General features: G+C 62.9%; 2 protein-coding genes across 7 annotated transcripts in view; one reads left to right on the top strand and one right to left on the bottom strand.

Annotated features, from left to right (window-relative positions):
* Positions 1-1292: 1292 nt before the first annotated feature.
* On the bottom strand, positions 1293-18780 carry MYMK (myomaker, myoblast fusion factor). Of its 2 annotated transcripts, none has more exons than XM_079111934.1 (5): positions 18444-18780; positions 6706-6820; positions 5825-5973; positions 3493-3609; positions 1293-2991 (listed from the first exon to the last, which is right to left on the bottom strand). In XM_079111934.1, exons 1-5 carry the CDS (start codon positions 18660-18662, stop codon positions 2842-2844), a joined length of 750 nt encoding a protein of 249 aa, XP_078968060.1. In that variant the 5' UTR covers positions 18663-18780; the 3' UTR covers positions 1293-2841. The 2 variants fall into 2 exon arrangements, with proteins under 2 accessions (XP_078968060.1, XP_078968061.1); XM_079111935.1 differs by lacking the exon at positions 18444-18780 and adding an exon at positions 10839-11091 and having other exon boundaries at positions 1295-2991.
* Positions 18781-18921: 141 nt separating this feature from the next.
* Positions 18922-20725, top strand: part of ADAMTSL2 (ADAMTS like 2) — a 31399-nt gene continuing 29595 nt past the window's right edge. For 2 of the 5 annotated variants that reach the window (XM_079111890.1, XM_079111888.1), the window contains exon 1: positions 18924-19119. The gene's annotated coding sequence lies outside the window, so the exon portion shown is untranslated. Of the gene's footprint in view, positions 19120-20725 lie in introns of all 5 variants that reach the window. The other 3 variants (XM_079111889.1, XM_079111887.1, XM_079111886.1) reach the window with 3 other exon arrangements.

Below are 20725 nucleotides of genomic sequence, written 5' to 3'. Positions count from 1 at the left end.
TCTGCTCTGTCCATTGATTTAACGCAGGACTTCTCAAGTCCGTGTGTTCCCAGCTGTGCAGTCCAGGATCCAGGAGCCACAGGGACAGGGCTATCAGTGAAATATGGGGAGCTGATTAGACCTAAGCTTCAAATGTGCACCCGCTCCTTGCTGGCGTGTTCCAGGCAAGTGTGACCCCGCACCTGCCCAAGACGTGCTTGTGCTATCTGATCGGCTCTGGTGCGTCCGACCTCGAGATACGCCAGGAAGCCTGACCTTCTGCCGCCCTGCCCGCGAGAGGCTCTTTAAGCTTAACTGGTTAAAGCCGCCCACCTCTAAAGAGGCAGTGCCTTGGCACTGGCCACATTTTAAATGCTCTTTGGCTGGAGGCACCAGGGGCTGCCGTGGGTGGTGCTGTGAGTTCTCTCAGGCGTTGCTGCTTCTCTCAGTCCTCCAGAGGCACCTGAGCACGTGCTGCAGGGGCTGGGTGGGAGAGGGAGTCCTGCAGGCAGCCCCACTGGGCGATGCCGGAGGCCCTGTGGTTCTGGGAGTCACAGTTCTCAGGGAGACGGACCCCAGGCTGGATATTCAGTGGTCTTGGCCTCTAGCGGCCACAGCAGCTCCTTCCTGTAGTCCTGAAGGGCCAGTGACCATTCTCGGTGGCAAGGGAGAAGATGGCCCCCTCCCTTCCCTGGCCCCCCAGCCCTTGTTAGAGCCCCAAGATGTCAAAGCAGGCCTTAGTGCCTGAGGCCCCTGGAGGAGGACATGGCTGGAGTGACTGGAGCCATCTTGGGCAGTGTCATCAGCTCAGCAGCCTGTGTGCAAAGCTGACCATGTCCCTGGCCTTCAGAGTTTCATCTGCAAGCCGGGCTGGGGACCTGCCCTGGCCCCCTGGAGAGGCCAGGCACAGGTCTGTGCGTGGCTGAGGGCCGCCGCGCTTCCTAATTGTCCGTGACTTACAGACTTGGCCGGCCTCCCGGACGGCCTTCATAAATCAGCACTGCCACACTGGAGAGCCTGTCGGGTGGCCTTCCTGGCCTGGCAGCCCAGCCTCTCCCTGCTCAGGAGCGCCCCGCTGCTCCAACTTTCCACGTGCTGCAGGGGAGTGGGAGGCCTCGGGCGAGCTGGTGCGGGGAGGGCAGGGAGGCACGGGTGGGCGGCCCTGCAGGCGCTTGCCTCGGGAAGGTCCTGACGCCCGTGGGGCTGCGCCCCTGCTGCCCAGCCCAGTCAGCCGCCTGCCTGTGGGTGGGGGGACCTGGGTTCTTGGACACTTGTCTCGTGGTGGTGTGCACGCGGGTGTCCTGTACGTAGGTGTCCTGTGCCGTGTGTGCGTCATGCGTTGTGGCACAGCTGTGTGTGCCCAGCTGGTCGGGGCACAGTGGTTGGTGGGGTGGCCCCTGTGTCTCCTTGTCCTCTGTCCTACGATGGGGACACAGAGGACATCCTGCGGCTCCCCTTCTGGGTGGGCGGCCTCGGAGCCCAGGCTGTGGGCCTCACTGCCTCATCCAACGGGTGCCGTCCTGGCCCCGGGCCTGGTGAGCCCCGAGGCTGGTTCTGAACATTCTGCAGTGCGCTGGCAAGCGCTGTGGGCTGCTCTGTCATTTAAAGGCTCTGGGGCCAGACAAAAGCAGAGGCCCGGGTGACCTCTGCCTGCCACCAGGGCTGGGAGGGGCAGGCCAGGCCCTCCTGAGACATCTGGAGGTCAGCAGAAGAGAGGCCAGGCTGAGGAGTCTGGGAGGGCTGGAGAGCCACTGGTCCTCACCCGGGTGCTGAGGAGCTTCCTCCCAGCCTGGGCTGGCAAGAGGTGACTTTAGGACAGATGACTGGCCGCCCCACTGGCAGGAGTGGGTGTGGCGACTACCCCCTCTCAGTGGCCCGTCTGGAAACACAAACAGGCCCCAGACAGGTGTAGGTAACTTCCTGCCAACAGATGGGCCTCAGGTCACCAGGGGAGCTGGCGGGCTGGGTGCTGGGGGACTCAGGTTTGTGAGGTGATGTCTGGGAGCCCCTACTGCCACCACCGGAACCCCAGCAGTGCAGACAGGACCTCCCACGGCAGAGCAGAGGCGCGGCGAGGAGGCCTGGGCTGAGGGTGCTGCACGGCCACCTCCCTGCTGGGAGCCCAGTGCAGGGCCGTCAGCCAACGTGGAGCCTGCCAAGCCTGCCTGGTGCTCCTGCCTCTCCATGGGCCAGCGGCAGGCTCTGCTTCATGCCACCCGCTCTGGGCCTCAGTGGGCTGTTGGCCCTGAGCCTGGGCGCTCACTGGCAAGGGGAACAGGGACGCCTACTCACAGCCTTGGTTTAGGGATCAAGACACACATGTGACAAGCAGTAAGGCAAATGACTGGGTGCTTCTTATTGATTGTTGTTGCTGAGACAGCTTGTCCAGGACCTGGCTGGAAGGGTGGCTGAGGGGCAGGCCTGGGCCCAGGACAAAGTCGGACTCTAAGTGGGGCCATTCAGAGCCAGGGCAGGGACAAAACAGGCAACACCAGTTCCTGGGCGGATGGCTTCCCGGGTCTTGGTGGGCACTGGGCTAGGACTTCTGGGCCCTAGCCAGATGTGGCAGAAGAGGGGAGGAATGGAGGACAGATGCTGGCCTTGGGGTCACCAAGCACACCTGGTAGTAAGGAACTTTGCAGAGAAAGTTCCTTTCTTCCCAGCACAGAGCTGAGCACTGGCTCAGAGTGAACAGGTAGCGGAGGGTGGAGGGTGCCTTGCTACCCCTGGGACCTCTCAGGATAGGGAAGAGACGGTTCCTCGTGGACACCCCAGGTGGGAAGGGCAAGAAGACCCCCAGGAGAGATTGGGGACTCTGGTCCCTAAACAAGAGGGCAGGGCTTGGAGCTGGGGGCAACATGATCAGACACAAGCACAGCAAAGGGTGGAGAAGTCCAGCTTGGCCGGGGGCCCTGCGTTTCCAGCCTTCTTGTTGACCTTGGGCAGCAGCAGGAAGAAGGACATGGCCAGGGCACAGTGGTAGCAGCTATGGACGTAGGTGTAATCCCAGTCCTGTGGGGGTGGGGTGAGTCAATCTGTGTCCTCCCCAGAGCCCATGGCCTCCCCGAGCCCTAGCCCAGTCACCCTGGCCTGGGGCCTCTCCTGTGTCCTGGCCTGCTTGGCTCTGCTGGGAGGTTCTTGTGTCCAGCCATGGAGGCCTTTCTTATCTCCAAATCTCTCCTGCGTCCAGGGTGGTGTTGCTCACCCGGCCTCTAACAGAAGACTGGGCCTCCTGCCTCCCTCCCTCCTCGTTCTCCTCCAGGTCATGGGCACCAGCTCCACACCCCTTGTCTCAGATGCAGGCTCCCTGAAGTCAGAGCCTGTCTCCTGCCTCTCTGTGACCCCCAGGTCCACACAGGTCAGGATGTTAGTGGTGCTGGGTTTGGACAAAACCCCAACGCCCACCACAGGAGGAACAAGGAGTCAGAACACAGAGCTTCCCAGTGAGGACACAGTCTGCCACCCCCCAACCAGGGCTACTCCCAAGAGGGCTCTTCCCCAGTCAGTCCGTACCTCAAAGAAGAAGCGCAACATCAGGGATAGCGCCCCAAAGCAGAGGCCGGGGCCTATCTGCTGGGTGTAGACACTCTTGTCGGGGTACAAGCCCTTCTTCTCCTTCATCTTCTGCAGCTGTGGGGACAGAGGAGGGACAGCACAGTGTCGGGAACGAGCAGGTGCACCTTGCACCAGGCCCTCCTCAGGCAGGAGAGGAGGCCCCGCATGCCTGGGCAGCACAACCAGTTGTCTGGACCCAGGCCCAGGTCACAGGACAGTGAAGGTCCTGGCCCGGGAGCCTCTGGGCCAGGCAGCTGCCCATAGGAAGTAGCAGGCTGCCCTTGAGCTTCTGCCTCCCAGCCCGAGGGAGCCTGAGGGGATCATTTACAGCAAAACCTACGTCACGCCTTGTGACTGCAGGTGCCCTGTGGCCCTCGGGGCATGCGTGTGGCACGGGGACAAACAGGGCGGCTTTGCTGGTTAACGAAGCCACCTTGATACCAGCTCTGCGGGCACATTCAACCTGATTCTTCGGGCCTGGAATCCCTGGGCCTGGACGGCGGCTCTGGTGGGTGTTTCCCCTTGGTGGCAGGGAGCAGGCCAAGTGGACCTCGGTGGCGGAGGCCAGAGCCGGGGTTGTCTGGGCTGACAGCAGGAGGGACCATCACCCATGGGCGAGGCGGAGCCTGGGGTGGGGCAGCCCCCTGGCTGCACATCTCCCCATGGGAGCACAGACCCCAAGGAGGGCCTCAGGCCGGGTCTGGAGGCTCTCACCACCCAGGAGCTGTGAAACGGTGCCCAGTTTGAACTTTTCTGGAACTTGCGGTTGCTGACAGGAGTTGAGGACCCCCAGTGGGGCAGGTGAGGTGGGTCAGATAGACTGGCCCTGCCCTGGGAGCCCCAGCCCCACTCGCTCTGCTTCTGCGCCCAGGACTGTTCCCGAGTTTCTCCCCAGAAGTGGCAAGACCCGGGAGGGCAATCGGCCCTCATTCCAGGAAGCAGCTGCCCTGGGACATCCAAAATAAACCACACGTTCAGTGGTCTAGAAAACACAGTTCGAGTCCCAGATGCTGGCTGTCCGTCTCTGCTCCTGTGGACGGGCTGTGGCCCGAGGGCAGGACACCTCCTGGCACTTGATGGGGAAATGAGGGAGTGAATTCTATCCTGGCTAATTAAAGCCTGGCCAGAGTCGGGTCCCACCGCACACGCGGGGCAGGAGCAGGCGGGGTTATCGGAGCCAGGCCGTGTTTATGCATTCCAGTGTGCTGATTAATGCCGGACCCGGGCTCTATCCCACAGGGTTTTCAGGCTCCTGGGTCAGCCCGGGGCCTGCCTGGCGTCCAGTTAGGAGGCTCCCGTCTCCTGCTGGGGCTGCGAGTTGGCTGCTGACTCTGTGCCTAGCTCCTTCCTCCACCAAAGCCAACCTGGAGCTTCTGGGCTGTGGGAAGAGGGACAGGGACAGCTGGCCACCAGGGCCTTTCCCCTCCATGCACCTGGGGTCGGGTGGCTCCTTCAACTGCCCGGAGAACACCGGGCTCACTGGGGCCCCAGCAGCCTGCTCTGGGCTGCACCCAGCAACCCAGCCAGCTCTCAGCTCACAGCCTGCCACAGACCAGGTCTCCTCCAGCCAGAGGTGGGACCCTGGACGCAAGGTGGTGCTTCCTGGGGGCTCGGGCAGGCGGTGTGCTGTGGCTCGGGGCCTGGGCTGGAGCTCCTGTCCTCGAGCCTGCCTCTGGGCTCCCCAGCCGCATTCTGGGGTGGGTCCCAGGAAATGCTGTAATGGCCGTCTTTACTCTGGCTGGCTCGAGTGGGTTCCCTGCCTTGCAACCACTGGGGCCTCTGGGCGATGGAGGGGCAGGAGGCCTGGGAGCCAGTGGGAAGGGCCCTGTGGGTTCCAGGCCACAGGGTCCTCCAGCCCAGGCTGCAGCCTCCCCACCACCTGCCCTCCTTCCTGTCCCTCCAGGAAGCGGCTGGTCAACCCCGCTGCTCCGCAGGCCAAGCCCCGGTTCTTTCTCCGCCACCACTGATACAGTAACAAGCCGGTGCAGTCCTGCTGCAGGGCCTTCAATCCCGCTGGGCTTTAGATGTATCACTTTTCATCTTTGGCTCCTCTCCTGACGCAGGTGCAGAGCTGTGGGAGGGAGGCTGAGGGCGGCTCAGCTGGACTGGGGCTGACCATCGCAGACGGGCAGCCAGGGCAGGGTCAGAGCACCTAGTGCCTCTCGCTGAACCCTTGGTCTGCTACCTGCACAGGCAGGAGGTCACAGGGGCCTTGAGGCTGGAGGAGTCAGGGTGGGGAAGCGTCTTGGGTTCCCTGGAGGCACTCTGCGGAGGCGCATGCAGTACGCACCCACTTAGCTGCGATGACCAGAACGGCCATGCCGATGGGGCCCGAGTACACCCCGTAGCCCCAGCGGTCATGGTAGGTCCGCACTGCGATGGTCAGGACGCCAAGCATCACGAATGTCGACCTCTGAGGCTCGTCGAAGTCGGCCAGTGCTGGGGGTCAGGGAAAGACACCGGAGTGGTGAGTGGCCTCCCTCGTCCCTTCTGGCTGTGCCCCTGCCCTTAGGTGCACACGCAGAGGTCCCTGACCAGCAGGACCCCAAGGCTTGCCTGGTGACCAAGAAGTCCGAGCACAGCTAGTTCCACAGGAAAGGCAAGAAGCTGCCTCCCCAGCATGGCCCAGCACCTCGCTCAGAAGACCAAGACAAGCGAATCGGAATGATGGTTGGGCTGGACCACCAGGCACCGAGCTGCGGGCGCTCACAGGCTGGTCAAAGGGCAGAGGCCTCAGGTGGCAGGGCCCCCCGAGCCGAGACCACTCCAAGAGCCAGGTGGAGCCTTCCCTGGTGGTGGCGTATGCTAGGCAAGTGCCCAGCAGGAGCTACGCCCGCCCCAGGTGAGGCCCTTGAAGGGCCCTCTCTTCCTGAAACCCTGAACCAAAAATGGCCTTGGTGAGCCAAGCTCCTGGGAGCAGACCCAGGAGCCCTGCCTGCCCTGCACGCGGGCCCTGGGCGAGGGTGGCGCGTGTGCAGGAGGTGCTCTGTGTGCCCTGCTCTTTAAATCTGTCAAGCATTTGTCAAAGGAGTCACTTTAAGAGAGATAGGAAAGCGAGGAGGCAGCGTTTAAGCCCAGATATGAGATGCAGGGGAAGGGGGATCCTGGAGGCCAGGGGCTGTGGTGCGGCAGCAGGACTGGCTTTGGCCCCGGGGCAGGGCGGCCACTCACCCATCAGGGAGACCCACATGCTCAGCGCCGTCCCATAGATGCTGAAATACTCCAGGAGGTCCTGGCGCATGAAGCAGAGCACAGACCAGCCGGGCCCGTCGCAGGCATGGTGGAGCTGTGGAGAACAGGGCGGTCAGTGGGAGCAGGGAGGGACGGGCTGCTGCCCCGAGGGGCTGCGGTCCCCAAGCACTGCCCCAGGCAGCTGCGCACTGCCTGGGAGACATAGCAGCTCTGTGCCTCAGTCTCCCCATCTGAACAGCAGGGGTACCCCGGGTGTGCCCCTCACAGGGTCTCACGGGGAGGCAAAGTGCCTGGAGTCTGGGTGGCCCAAGGGCACGGTGGACATCACCCTGGCAGAGACCCAGAGATTGCTTACCTCCTCTGGCCTCCCTGGCCTGAGGCTGGGTGGTCACTCAGAGGAAGCCCACCAAGGTGGGGACCCTAAGATGGGACCTCATCATGCTCTTCCTCTGGGCTAACTGGAAGCACACATATGGGCCCGAGAACACAGCCTGGTTGGGGGCCACGCTGGCCTTCAGGTGCCCAGGGGCCTTTCCTTGTGCCAGTGACCCCTGCAATGTCTGGTCTCCGGCACAGCCGTGCTCTTGGGTAGGAGTGGGCTCAGATCACCTCCAGAGAGGCAGGTTGCAGGCCCCGCCCCAGAGCAGCCAGCCCAGTAGGCCTGGGTAGGGCTGGAGATTGCACTTTGGGGAGATTCCCAGCCGCTGCTGAGAGGTGCTGGCCAGCAGCCTTCGGTCTCTTCAGAGAGGAGGGCGAGCCTGGATCCCCAAGCAGGGCCCAGACACAGGACCCTTGGTTCATCTAGACACCTGACTTAACAGCAATTTTAAAAACAAAGTGCGTATGTGGAGTGTTTCCACGCATCAACTTACTTCTCAGGGAAAACAACTCTCTCCCCTTTGCATTCACATTTCATCGTTTTAAGTGATATTTAATTACATGACATAATTGTTTTGACAAGTTCAATGGCATAAACAAGCTGTGAGCCAGCACAGTGCACTCTTGGTAAGCCCAGCGCAGGAGGAGGGAGCAGTGTCTGCAGGCGGCAGGGAGACTGCAGACGGAGGGGCCCTGGGTGATCTGGCAAGGCGAGCAAGTGGGTTGATGGAGAGAGTTCCCGCTGACTGCAGTTCTACGCGGCACCTCAGAGGCGTTCATAAGAGATACAGCGTCCAGGACCAGGAAGGAGGTGGTCCTGCCTGTCCATTCTGGTCACATCCACCCAGAGAGCTGCATTGAGCTTTGGATGCTACGTGGTTCTTGAGGCAACATTGGCAAAGAAGAGGGTAGAGGAGGTGATTAAGTGTAGGACATGACTATTCAGGGAACGAAGCTTCAGGTGGGGGCTGATTAAGGTGTTCAAATCTCTGGCATAGAGAAGGGAGGGGACACAGGCCTTCTGATGTTCTTGTGCTTCTGGTTCCTTCCAGAGCCAGATCTCCTACCCCCTGACCCCGCACCCCTCTGCTGTCTCTACCTCCCCTTGCACCACAGATTTCTGTGCGTGGTTAACTTATTCACTGTGAGATTCCGGCAAATGTTTGTGTGCTGTCCCCTCAGGAGCAGGATAGTCTGTCTTGTCTGGCAGTGACGCCAGTTGGCAGCCTGGTGCTCACCCAGGTATGCAAGTGAAGAGAGGGAGGGTCCTGAGCTGACTGGAGAGCCAGCCTGCCCACAGGGCCAGGAGGGGTCTCTCCCATCAGGGCCTGGGCTCCTCCTGATGGCAGCTAGCTCTGTGTGACAGTGAGAGGTGAGCTCCAGAGCGGCACCACCTGCCCAAGGAGGCTGGGGTGGTGCTGTGATTGGCACCAGCCTACTGCCTCCAACATGGAGGCAGAATGGGCCCAGCTAGTGTGCTGGGTGGGTGCTGCTGGTGTGGTGGGCAGGGCGCAGACTCTGCAATCAGGGCCAGCAGGGAGTTGCTATGAAACTCAGGCAGGAGGCTGCCCACGTGGGGCCTCCTCTGTCCCGTGGATGAGAACACTGTCCCCAGGGGCTCTTGACGGGCCCCTGGGTAAAGTGACCAGCACAGTGTTACCACAGGCACGGACATTGTCACAGGGCCCTTGTCAGAGGCAGGAGCCACGTGGAAGACAGGACTGTGGGAGGTGCTGACGTGGCTTTGAGGAAGACATTTGTCATGGGAGGCAGCTGCCTCTGCCACTCTGGGTGGGGCTGGGTGGGCCTCACAGGCTGGTCACAAAGGCAGCTGCAGGGTCAGCCACAGCCCGTGGGGCAGGGGGCTCACCTGCTGTTGCCCATGGTCTGCAGGGCTAGGTCTAACATGGGCCTAGGGGACAAGGCCCTAGCTTCTCCACCTGGCTCTGAGCCCCTGCACCACACAGAAGTCTCCTCCTGGCTCTGCACTTTGGCTTCTTGACAGCTAAATAGGACTCCCTGGCCTGCCCAGGCTGGGGTCCCAGGAGGAGCCAGTGATGTCACCATGGTGATGCAGGTGCCCCGGCCTCCCTGGGACTCAACCTCTTCATCCATCAGCTGGGAACCCAGTGCTAGCCTCCTGGAGGTGCCAGACGCTGAAGCTGTCACCAGGAGGACTGGGAGCTCTGTGGGGCCCGGCAGCCAGGGCTGGGGCATCTCAGAGGGGCCGGGGTGACCCCTGGGGGACGATGGGCAGGGACCAGGGACAGAGAGACAGCCAATAGCGGATTAGAGAGACAGGGGAGACGGAGAGATGGCGGGTTAGGTGGGTGATCAGGTAGATAGTAGATTTAGAGATCTGCAATGGACCGTCAGCGGATTGCATAGGCAGGGGGGTGGTCAGCTAGAGGGACCCATGGGTAGGACGGAGGCACGTGGACTCAGGGGAATGAAGCTAGAGAAGAGGGAGAAGAAGAAAGTCAATTCCACAGGGTATAGCTCCAGAAAGCAAGAGAGCCAGGAATGGAGAGGGGAGAGAGAGGGAGAAGGAAAGGGTGAGGGAGAGAGGAGAGAGGGAGAGGGTGAGGGAGAGGGAGAGGGGGAGAGGGAGAGAGGGAGGGAGAGAGGGAGAGGGAGAGAGGGAGGGAGAGAGGAGAGAGAGAGGAGAGGGAGAGAGGGAGGGAGAGAGGGAGAGGGGGAGAGGGAGAGAGGGAGGGAGAGAGGAGAGAGGGAGGAGAGGGAGAGAGGGAGGGAGAGAGGGAGAGGGGGGAGAGGGAGAGAGGGAGGGAGAGAGGAGAGAGGGAGAGGGTGAGGGAGAGGGTGAGGGAGAGGGAGAGGGGGAGAGGGAGAGAGAGAGGAGAGAGGGAGGGAGAGAGGGAGAGAGGGAGAGGGGGAGGGAGAGGGAGAGGGGGAGGGAAAGAGGAGAGAGGGAGGGAGAGGGGGAGAGGGAGAGAGGGAGGGAGAGAGGAGAGAGGGAGAGGGTGAGGGAGAGGGAGAGGGGGAGAGGGAGAGAGAGAGGAGAGAGGGAGAGGGTGAGGGAGAGGGAGAGAGGGAGGAGAGAGGGAGAGGGGGAGAGGGAGAGAGGGAGGGAGAGGGTGAGGGAGAGGGGGAAAGAGAGAGAACGAGAGAGAGAAAGCCAGCAAGAGAAACAAAGGGGAAGAGACCATGGCAGGGAAATGAGGGAGAGAGAGGGCCCAGGAACAGCGACCTCAGAAGAAGCCAGCTGGGTGCCAGAGAAAATCATCCCATGACAGTTACCTGGAAACAGAGGGGAAGCCAGGGAGAGGGAGCTGAGAACCAGGCAGCCAGACACATTCATAGAAGGACCAAGGAAGGAGGCAGACCCTGGGGAGAGGGCCGCAGAGCACTCCCTGGACGGTGGGCACTGGGAGTCCTGGGGCCGACTCACTCTAGGCCGAATCCTAGGAGTTGCCAAGCTGTCCAGCCCCTTCCCAGGCCTGCTCATCCTGCCCTCCCTGCTCACTGCCCCAAGGGCAGAGCTGGAAGAGAGGTGGGTGTGGACGGGGCAGCCCGAGGGGCTTGACCTCAGTGGGCGACAGGCTTCGTGGGCCTGGTCTCGCAGTGGCAGTCATCCCAGAAAACTCTGGCACAGGTGGGGAAACCGAGGTCCAGAGAGGGGAAGGGAGTCGGAAGCCCCTTGGTCTCCTGGCTCACCCTGGGCACAGCCCGTGCGGAGCGGAAAGCCTCAGGTCTCCCCCAGGCCCCAGACTTACCGCCACAAAGAACATGGTGAAGAGATAGACCATGGCCTCCATGTGGAAGCGCCTCCGGGCCGCGACGCTGGCCGTGGGGAGCAAGGCCAGGCTGCTGAGGGTGGGCAGCAGCAGCTTGGCCACCAGCGTCCCCATGGAGCAGGGGCTGCAGGCCTCCGGGGTCCCCAGGCCAGGGTGCACAGGGAGAAGGCTCGGCCCTCAGCAGCAGCTGCTGGAGCGCCCACGAGCACTCGAGTGCCCGGGCGGGCTGTGAGCCCCACGGCGACAGCTGAGGGGCCACGTGATCAGCCTCGCCTTGGTCTTCCTTTCATTTTTTTTGAAAGGCCAGAGGAGTTGACTCAGGAGGCCATGTCTGCTTTCGCTAAGGCAACAGCCTTGGGAGGAAGCCTGTGAGTGCCGTCCCTGGCGTCTGGCCACCTTCTATCCTCGCCTGGGGAAGGGTAGACTGGTGGGCACTGCAGTTTGACCATGTGTCCAGGGTGCCAGAGGTGAGAGGACCCAGAGCCCAGCCCGTCGTGAGCGCCCAAGACCTGCTGACGAGCCTTCCTCCCTCCCACCAGGGGTCCACACAGCTTCCTCTGCGGCTTCACGACCTTTCATACCGAGGTGTCCAGCAGGACCCCCTCCCAGCGCTCCAGCCTCCCTGCCCTCCTGTCCTTGGGCCTCCTTTGCTGGCCTTCAGGAAAGGGTCTCTCTTGCTGCAGAAGGTCTTGGGAGAGCTGTCTGGCAGGCAGCTGTCTGCCGTCCCCAGCCCCAGAACGCAGGCTTGGCTCCTGCTCCTGCAGGCTCTTGCTCTGCACTGATGGATTCGAACAGCTTTCCCACCTGCCGCTTGCCACTCAGGTGTGGTTCACCCCAGATCAAGCACATGTGCTAAGCCTGCAGTAGTCAGCTTTGACAGCCCCTCGGCCTCCATCCCAGCACCCTGAGATGCTCGCCAAGCTCTCTCTGGTGCACCCCCAGCTAAAGCAGCCCCCTGTCTCCACTTCTGCCTGGGCTGCCTTTGCTCTGCGTCTTGGTAGTGGACTGGGCAGCACCTGCTCTCTCAGCCTGGCTTCTGTCTCTGGCGCAGGCTGCATCAGGGGCTGGCACTCTGGGGGGGGGGGGTGTGCCCATCTGTAGCCACCCCGAACTTCCCTTCCTCTGGGAACTGGATCTGGGTAGGGGCTGCAGGCATCAGTGGCATCGTGCTCCCAGAGGCTGCAGTTGCTCCTGCCCTTTCTCCTGGCTGGGAGCTCCCACACACCTTTCCAGAAACCTCTTTCTTGTCTGAAGTTGGCTGGAACCCATTTCCACCGTTTGCTTGGAGACATCCAGCTTGAGACACCTGGTGGTGTCCTTTTTCCACAAGGATGCTTTTGAGTCCCCTCCTCCCCAAGCCTGTGCCCCCAGACCCAGGCCCCAGCCCTCCTCCCATCCCCCTGCTGTTCTGGAGAAGGCCCTGTTCACTCCCATTGGGCCGCATGTTTGGGGGAGGGCTTCCAACGCACACCACCTGCTCCAAGTGTCCTTCCCGTCCAGCACCTGCCCCCTGATGGGGTGCCCCTTTCTTGCAGGAGCTCTGGTGGGTGGGGTCCTCACCGGTGCCCCCACTCCAAGCCTGGCACACTGTGGGTCTTCGACAAGTGTGGACTTAATGAGTGACTTTGTTAAAAGGATGAATGAAATTCCAAGGAGCAGGGCCGCAGCTTGTTTCAGTCTGGCTTTCCAGGAGCCCAGTTCCCTCTCCAAATGGGAAAGCCAGGCCCTGCCGTGTGTGCAGGGTGGGAGGCACGCAGCCCCCAGGGTCCTCCTGTCTGACCTGCTTCTCACCTCTCTGCCCCCAGAGAGGAGTGGGGAGTGGAGAAGAAACGGATCAAACGTCCAGTGCCCAGGAAGGCCGGAGGGAACTCTCCAGCTGAGAGCCCGTGCAGGGGCAGGAAGACATTCCACAGTTGGCTTGTGCAGAGCTTGTGCGTTTTGCAGCTGTGAGCTGGGGCAGGCTGCAGGGGAGGAGAGGTGGGCCTGCACATGTGCTGCGGCGATGGGGGAGGGGCCGAGGAGGGGTCGTCCCAAAGTGGGGAGGCAGGTGGTTGGGCAGGGCGGCCGGGAGCCCCTGCACAAAGGCTGGGCTGTGAGCTGCCTCTGTGGGGGTGGGGAGCGTGGAGTGGGGGTGGGGGCGGCTGTGTGTGGCTCCCATGGAGCCGGCCGCCTGGACACAGACCAGCTGGCTCTGGAGAGGGCGTCCGGCTCTGAGCAGGACTGAAGTGACCCTTGGTTCTCCCTGGAGCAGGGGAAGCCATTGGTCTGTGGGCCTGGGAGCAGGGAGACCGTATGGAAAAGGCTGGAGGCTGCTGTGGGGGTGTTGCTGCCCTTGGAGACTGGGGAGGCCAGGCCACCAGAGACCAGAGCTGGTCCCCTGGTCCCTCCAGCACTCAGAGCCCCTGCCTGCCAGCCCCCAGCTGCCCTAGACCCCTCTGTGCATGCCCTCCAGACTCCAGGCCCCGCTGGCCTTCTGTGGGGCCTGCCTCCTTCCCGCTCAGCCTCACCTCTCCCTTCTCTGAGCCTGCCCTGTGCGTGTGCCCCGTGCTGACGGCTCCTCATGCTCTCCCCATTTCACAGAGGTGGAAACCGAGGACCAGAAAGGAGCAGGAGACGTGCTCCAGGCTGCAGGCCAAGCCTGACCCCTAGGCCCAGCGCCCTCCCTCCTCTGTCCACTGAGCCTGGGAGGGCAAAGTGGTCTCCTTCACCCTGGCCCACGTGTCCCTGGTGGCCATTCCCAACAGGCTCTTGGAGTGACTTGGCCTCAGCTCCAAGCCTCTCATCCAGCAGGTGGCGCTGGTCCCAGTGGGACGGGGCCGGGGCAGTGCTGGGGCCAGTGTGGAGCAGGAGCTGACCTGCCTGCACCCCTTCCCTTGCCCCTCAGCCTCGGGAGCAGCCAGCTCTATGGAGTTGCTGAAACGCCTGGAATGCTCCTGCCCCAGGACAGCTGTCTGTCCGCCTGGCCCAAGAGAGCCCGCCAGCTGCCGCCACGTTCGAGTCCTCCAAAGTTTGAATACCCAGCCCACGGTGCTGGGTAGCCCCAGCTATCTGGGCTGAGGCTCCCTATGCCGGGGGAGGCAGCAGCCTCCGCCCAGGGGCCCCAGGTCTGGCTGGCCACTGGGGCTCTGTGCTCACGATGGGTGGCCTCACGTCTCTGCAGCTGGGGTGGCAATGAGCAGGCAGCTCAAGAGACATCACCCCCAGGCGGGCTGGGCCGAGGCCCACTCCTTACTGGCGCTGGCACCTCCATGTGCCCTTTGGCCCTGTGAGCCTCAGCTTCCGTCTAAAGCAGAGCCGTCATGCGCCTGCTGGACAGGAGCACAGGGCAGAGCTGGGAGGGGCCGCACTCCCGTCCCCTCCCTCAGCCTGGGGCTTCTTGTCCCCGAGGGGCAAATGGCCTCCTGCGGCACCTGGGTTCTGGGGTGCAGAGGACCGGAACCACACTGCTGGCTCACCCACCCCTGCGTTGCCCTGCCCCGCAGAGCCGCAGGAGGCGCCCACAAGCGCCATTTGCTGAGTGGGGTGGAGGGGCAGCCACACAGTCAGCAGCAGCCGCAGCCTGGCGAGAGCTGCCCCAAAGGTCAGGGACAGCCTGACAGCCGGCAAACGCCGGAGGAGGCTCTCCCCCAGCCCCTCCCTTGCCACATGTCCCATCTGGGAGCCCCAACAGCAATGGAGCCCCAACTCCTGGGTCCCTAGAAGACACGGAAGCCTTCTGGGAGACATTAGAGGACTCTCGGAGGGCAGGGGCAACTTGCTCCGCTGACTTCTGGCCACCTCAGCTGTCTAACCCAGTCTCGCTACACATTGTGGGACAGAGGAGCCCCTTCTCGTGGAGTCTCAGACCCAACTGTCCTGAGCAGTGCTGGCTGTCCACAGGCCCAAGTCCTCTGTACATCCTGCCTCAGCCCAGCAGAAAACACCAGGGTTCCTGACTGAGAGAAGAGGGGGAGGAACATGGAAGTCCATCTTGTGGGCTAGCCCAGGACCTGCTGGTCACCCAGGGGTCTGCAGCATGCCTTCTCCCCAGACAGACTCCACGGGTCCTGGGGATGCTGCCCCAGAAATACCAACTCCCAGCAATGGACTGAGCCACGGTGGGCTTCGCGTTGGGAAGGGGCCTCGCAGAGGGAAGCCGGAATGCCCATGGGTACTGCAGAGGCCTGGGGAGCTGGCCACTCTGTTTGGCCGTCTCTCTCGGTCCAGCTCTCTCCTGCCCTGCCCCGCTTCTCCACATCAGATCTTTTGGGTGCTGAGTCTCATCACCCCAGGGTTTGGCTCCTGAACCTGTCAGCTCTTTTCAGAGACCCCTCGCTAAGGAAGAGGCATTATGAACTCAGGGTTCCAGAGACCCTGGGCTCCAGGCCCAGCGGGCAAGCTGAGCATGCCAGTCACCTGACCCAGTCCTGGACTCGCAGGTGGGGGACCAGGCAGGACCATGTGGCTGTGAGTCAGCTCTGGCCACTTTGGCCTCAATTTCCTTCTCTGTCTGGACACAACCATATTGCCTGATGCGTTTCATCAGGATTGAGGGAAAGGACATAAGGAAACCCAGGGCCCAGGGTCCAGGACTATGACCCTGAACAAAGCCAGGACTGCCCTGCCCCCTGCACTGGCCTCCTTGCAAACTCACGAGCCTCCCCCAGTCCCACGTGGAGACTGTTTATTGCTCCCATTGTGAGTTGAGAAAGTTGAGGCACAGAGAGGTCTTCCAACTCGCCCAAAGTCACCCAGCTAGAAAGAGACAAAGTTGGGATTTTAGCCCAGGAAACCTGGTTTCCAGTCAGACCAAGGCACAGGCAGGGCACCCAGCAGGACATCGTGGTCACCTGAAGACTGGCTGTTCTCTACAGGGCTGGACCTCCAAGGTGCTGTCCTCCTGAGTGTGGGCTCCAAGGCCCTGATCCCTGGTCACTGTGGGTGGGAAAGAGCTTGCTGTGGGGCGACCCTCTCATCTACCCGGATGCAGGACAGGCCCTCCTCACAGGCAAGTCCCGGAGCAGGCGAGTGGACAAAGCTTCTTCCCACAGATTCAACCCTGGGGTCCAGAGGGGAACTCTGGGGGACGCTGGCGTCTGTCTGGACTGGATAGGGAGTCCACGCAAGGGCTTAACCACTAGGGATGCCAAGCCCCACTTTCCGTCCCCTGGAGCTGTCTTCCAAGGCCTGGTCCTCTTCCCAGTCTGGCCAGTCCCCTCCAAGCTGACCAGAGGGTCCCTCGGGGGCCTGCTCCCAGGTGGGTCCTGCGCTGGCAGTGGAGAGGAGGTTGGTAGGATGTTAGGAGGAGATGGCAGAGGAGGGCCACCTGTGAGACCTGGGCTGGTCTGCTGGTCCTGCAGGCACTGGAGTGAGGCAGTCTGGGGTCTGGCTGTGGTCTCTGTCCTCCTGGGTTCTCTTCTGATGCTCCAGTGTGCAGGACAAGCCTTAGCTCCCAGCGAGGCTGTGTCCACCCCTGTGCACCTCCAAAGTGGGCATCTGGTGACCTGCTGGCCTCTTTCACCCCAGCCTTCTTCAGCCCCCTTCTTGTTCTCTTCGCCCTCTTTGCCTCCCCCAGAAACATGCCTGCCTTCTAATTCCTAAGCTGCCCCGACATCCAGAAGCTCTGGTGGAGGCGATTTCCTTCCAAGACAGGTGCCCCCCAGCACCAGGGCCACAGGACTCCGGCCCCTCTTGAGGGGTCTGGGCCTGGGCGAGAGTAGAGAGAGGTGCTGCATCAGCGTGTCCTGGAGGGCAAGGAGCCCTCGGCACACACAGCTGCCAGACAAACCCTTCGGTGCTGGAGGGCCGACTGCGGCAGGCCTCTGGAGCCCCCAGGAGGAAACAGCTCCTGCTCATGGGTCCTAGCTGCAGGTCAGGGACACAGGGCCAACTGTACAAAGTGCCAGGCCCCAGAAGGCTTCCCGAGGAGGTGGCCTTGTTAGAGCAACTGGGGTGGGCTGAGCGTGTGCAGATGGGTGCCAAGGGGGCTCTGAGCTGGAAGGGTAGGGGCTAGGTGGGCAGCCTGGAGCCCATAGCTCCTTGGTCGCTGTAGGCTGCCCCAGCCCCGGGCGCCAGGACCGAGGGCAAGATGCAGGCCCTGTTCAGAGGCAGGGCGAAGACTTCTGCTCATCCCAGCGCTCTCGCCCAAGCGCCATGTTTAAGGTGTGCCTTTCTGTGCACGAGGAGTGCTTGAAGGGTAAGTTCCTGCCCTTACAGGTGTGTCTGGGGCTTCGCTGGGGACAGACCACAGCAGCTGTTACTGAATAGCGGGGTCTGGGAGGGCAGCTGAGACTTGTCCTGGGAGGAGGGGAGAAGGGTCTTTGGGGGCTTGGAACTGGGGCTCCTGCAGGTCAGGGCCTGGAGCACTACACACCTGGGGAGGTCACAGAGCCAGGGGCGCCGGCTCCACAGGCTGGCCTCCCAGGTGGCCCGGCTGCAGCCTCTGCTGCCCCGCCAAGCCAAGGGAGGATGCTGGGGGTGTTGGTTGACTGTGGGCCCCTCCCAAGGGAAACCATTAGTCACTCTGGCACCAGCGGGGTGCGGGCTCCAGAAGTGCCAGGAGAGCTCGGGCTGTGCCAGGGTCTACGGACGGGAGGAGAGCGGAGCCCAGAGGCGTCCGCGTCTCTGAAGGGCCAGAGTGCGCACCAGCCTAGCGCATGCGGCCCCGTGCCTGCGCTGGCCACAGGTCCCAGCGAATCTGTGCTTCAGCACACTGGCCCCAGGGGGCAGTGTGGGTCTGGGCGAGGGTCAGGGTGGGGGTCCGGGTGACTGGGAGCCTGTGCAATCCCAGCTGCGATGGCTGGAGATGCAGGAGGGTCTCTTGCCTCCTCACCCCCCTGGGAGGAGGTGCCAGTGCCTAGAAGAGCGGGCAGGCAGAGGGAAGGCTAGGGAACACTGGTGCCCCACTCTGCCTTCGCCTGCATAGGTGGCCTCAGGCCTGTCATTCAAAGTCACCAAGCCTCAGCTTCTCCCCTGCAAAATGAGAAAACAAAGATGCTGGCCTTGTAGCTCCAGGCTCTTAGGAGAAGCTCGAGTCGGGTGTGAGCATTGTTTTTACTGTTATGCTAGTTGCTCTTTCCTGATCTTTCTGGCTAGTGGTCAGATACAAGGCTGAACTTCCCGAGGGTGCAACTCTTAGTCATCCAAAGAGACAGCTGAAGGAGCTCATTACCCAGCCACAAGGATGGAGGGTGGGAGGAGGGAGGGTCTTCCGGCACCACCCGTGACCTCTGTGGCCTAGAGACAGGCCCATGGGTGAGAAGGCTCGGAGGGCCTTCCCAGGCATGTCCTGGTTCCTGCTCCCACTCTGGAGGTGCCTATTTTCCAGGACAGGGGCTGGGTGAGCCTGGTTTGTGAGGGGCAAGTTCTTGCCCTCAGGGTCTGCCAGGCTTCCTGAGGGGCTGGCGCGGGCTCAGCAGAAACAGAGGCCTGGAGCCCCAGCTGGTCTGCCAGGGGCTGCACGGCTGGCTCTGAACATCTGCAGAATTCCCTGCTGCTCTCCACGCCAGCCCTGGCTATTCGGCCGTCTGCTCTGCAGGCCCTGGGCACGTCGGTCTCCTCCCTGGAGCCCTGCACTGTGCCTGCTGGTCGCCCTCAGTCTCTCACCTGCTTAGGCCTCTGCTCCTCAGGACGATCGTTCTGGGTCTGGAGGCCGGCTGGGGCCTCAGTCTTTCCCTCTGAGAGAGGGGCTGCCAGCGGGGGTGCCTCATGCATCCTTGCCCTGTCTGCAGGAGTGGCAGGGGCTGGGCCCCTGGAAAAGAAGACAGACACCCCAGCTTCCCTGGTGACCTCAGGCTCTGGGCTGCTCTGTCTGGACACCAACATGTGCTCCCCCGCTCTGGACCCGGGCAGCCCGGCCTCCCCGCTCGCTGCTCCTGGGCCGCGGCGGCAGCAGCCAGCAGGCAGCTGGGCTGGCCTGGCCGGGCTCCAGAGGCGCAGAGCGGGTTAAAGTGTGCGCCAGGCCGGCCGGCGGCGGGCGGGGGAGCGGCCTGGTGGGAAGTGTGAGTTCCTCCCCGTCTGCCTCACAGCTATAAAGGCGGCTGCGGCCGCAGAGCCGCCACTGGGCTGCGTCCCCTCCCGGGAACCCCCTCCTTGGATGCTCTTTGAAGTGGGAGAGGGAGGCGGCCCAGAGGCGGGACCAGAGGGAGGCAGAGCCCCACGTCTCTGCGAGGCCCTCCCCGCACAGCGCACCTGGCGGCCCAGGGTCCCGTCTGGTCTGCAGTGTCTGCCTGCCAGCTCTCACCCCTTTCTCTGGGAGGACAACCTGCTGACCCCAGGCCAGGTAGGCCACCTCACCCCTCCTGGAGGTGTGACCTGCAGCCCACCCCAGGCCAGACAACTGCCCAGAGTGGGACTGGGAGCTGGGCAGCCTGCAGCACCCCAGGAGCGCATCGGGCATGGGTGGGGCAGACCTGCCCCGCACCCAGGGTGGTGCCTCAGCCTCAGCCGCAAAACTGCAGCCCACGCTGCGAACCCTTTTGCTCTCTGGTGGCTGTTTTGGGACCCCAAGGAGGGATGGATCCGGGTGAGCTGGGCCTGACCACAGCCCGCCGCGTCTGGGAGCCTTAATGAAAACCAAGCGTGAGGCCTGCTCGGCACCTGTCCTCAGCCGGCGGGCAGGGCTGGGGCGCCAGGGAGCCAGCGGAACTGCCCTGGGCACTGAGCTGGTACAGGCTGGGTGCAGAGGGAGACCGTGGGGCGGGGGCTGGTCGGGCGGGTGGTGGCTGCGCTGGTGGCATGGGGTCTCAGGACTCCACTGCATGCCGCATCCTTCGGGTGCAGGGCGAGCTGGCCTAGCTGGGACACCTGCAGGCGCTGGCTTGCGAGGAGAGACGAGTCTGGAGAAGGTCTGCTGGGGCCTGGAGGAGAGGGGCCCCTCTGGCGCTGGCTTCAGGGCTGGGGTGATGGGCCCACCCTCTCCTCTGGAATTAGCTGAGCGTGGGGTGAGCCCTGCGTTTGCTCAGGGGCCTGGGGCCAGTTGCCTGCCTTGCTGCGTGGTTTTGGACAAGCTCCTTCTGAGCTCTGGGCTTGGTGGTTCCTGAGTCCCCTCCTTGGCCTCTCTGGCAAGGGACACTCACCTAAGACAAACCCTGGGCAGAGACCAATAGCACCTGCTCTTCCCTCCCAGGGGAGAGTCCCTGCTGAGGACAAGGTGGGGCTGGGACAGAGCCCAGGAGCTGGGAGCTCCCCTCAATTTGGTTGGACTTGACCCCTGGCAGGTGTTTTGGGCCGGAGCCGCTGACTCGTTGGGAGGATCAGCTGCTTGGTCCTGGGCCACTGGCCCAGTGGCTCAGGCTGCCTTCCGACAGTCCTGCACTCCCCGGTTCCATCTCAGGAGGACGGACAAAGATAGCTGGGCTGCGTGCCGAGAGCCCGCTGCTGCTGGACGCTGCGTCCTAAGGATGCACCTCCCTAGGGCCACAGGGACAGGGCGAGGGCAGGCGGGGAGGAAAGGTCTGCACCAAGCCCCCGGCCACCGCATCCCTCTGCAACCCCATACACTCTGGGGAGGTCACCCTCCCACCTGGCCACCAAGTGCTGAGCTAGTAAAATCCCAAGGCTCTCTGGCCAAGGGGAGCCAGAGCCCTGGTCATCAGCAACCGTGACCCTTTCCATAAGGCCCTGCCCCTCCCTGGGCCTTCAGCCTCCTCCGCTGTCCCTGGTTTCCTCCACGGCCGCCGCTCCGGTGTTCAGAGGCAAAGGTCGCAGCTTCCTGGGTGCCCTCAGCCCACAGGTGGCCCAGACTGGGCACGCACATCACCTCTGTGCCTAAGCCTGGGCACGTCTCTAGTGGCTCGCAGAGTTCCTTCTTGCTGAGACCAGATGGATGGCTCAGCCTCTCCCTGTGTGCCCTGCCAGGCGGCCACCAGCACACAATCCCAGATAGC

Source organism: Sciurus vulgaris (genome assembly GCF_902686455.1).
Source record: "Sciurus vulgaris genome assembly, chromosome: 15".
NCBI classification, from domain to species: Eukaryota; Metazoa; Chordata; class Mammalia; order Rodentia; family Sciuridae; genus Sciurus; species Sciurus vulgaris.
This window is presented reverse-complemented; position numbering and strand designations above follow the sequence as displayed.

Coding starts and splice junctions, on each gene's coding strand:
- MYMK (XM_079111934.1), bottom strand. CDS start 18,662: ATGTTGGTGTCCAGACAGAGCAGCCCAGAGCCTGAGGTCACCAGGGAA. Junction 3,610..5,824: donor TGGTCATCGCAGCTAAGTGG/GTGCGTACTGCA, acceptor CTGTCCCCACAG/CTGCAGAAGATGAAGGAGAA. Junction 2,992..3,492: donor TGTTGCGCTTCTTCTTTGAG/GTACGGACTGAC, acceptor CCACCCCCACAG/GACTGGGATTACACCTACGT.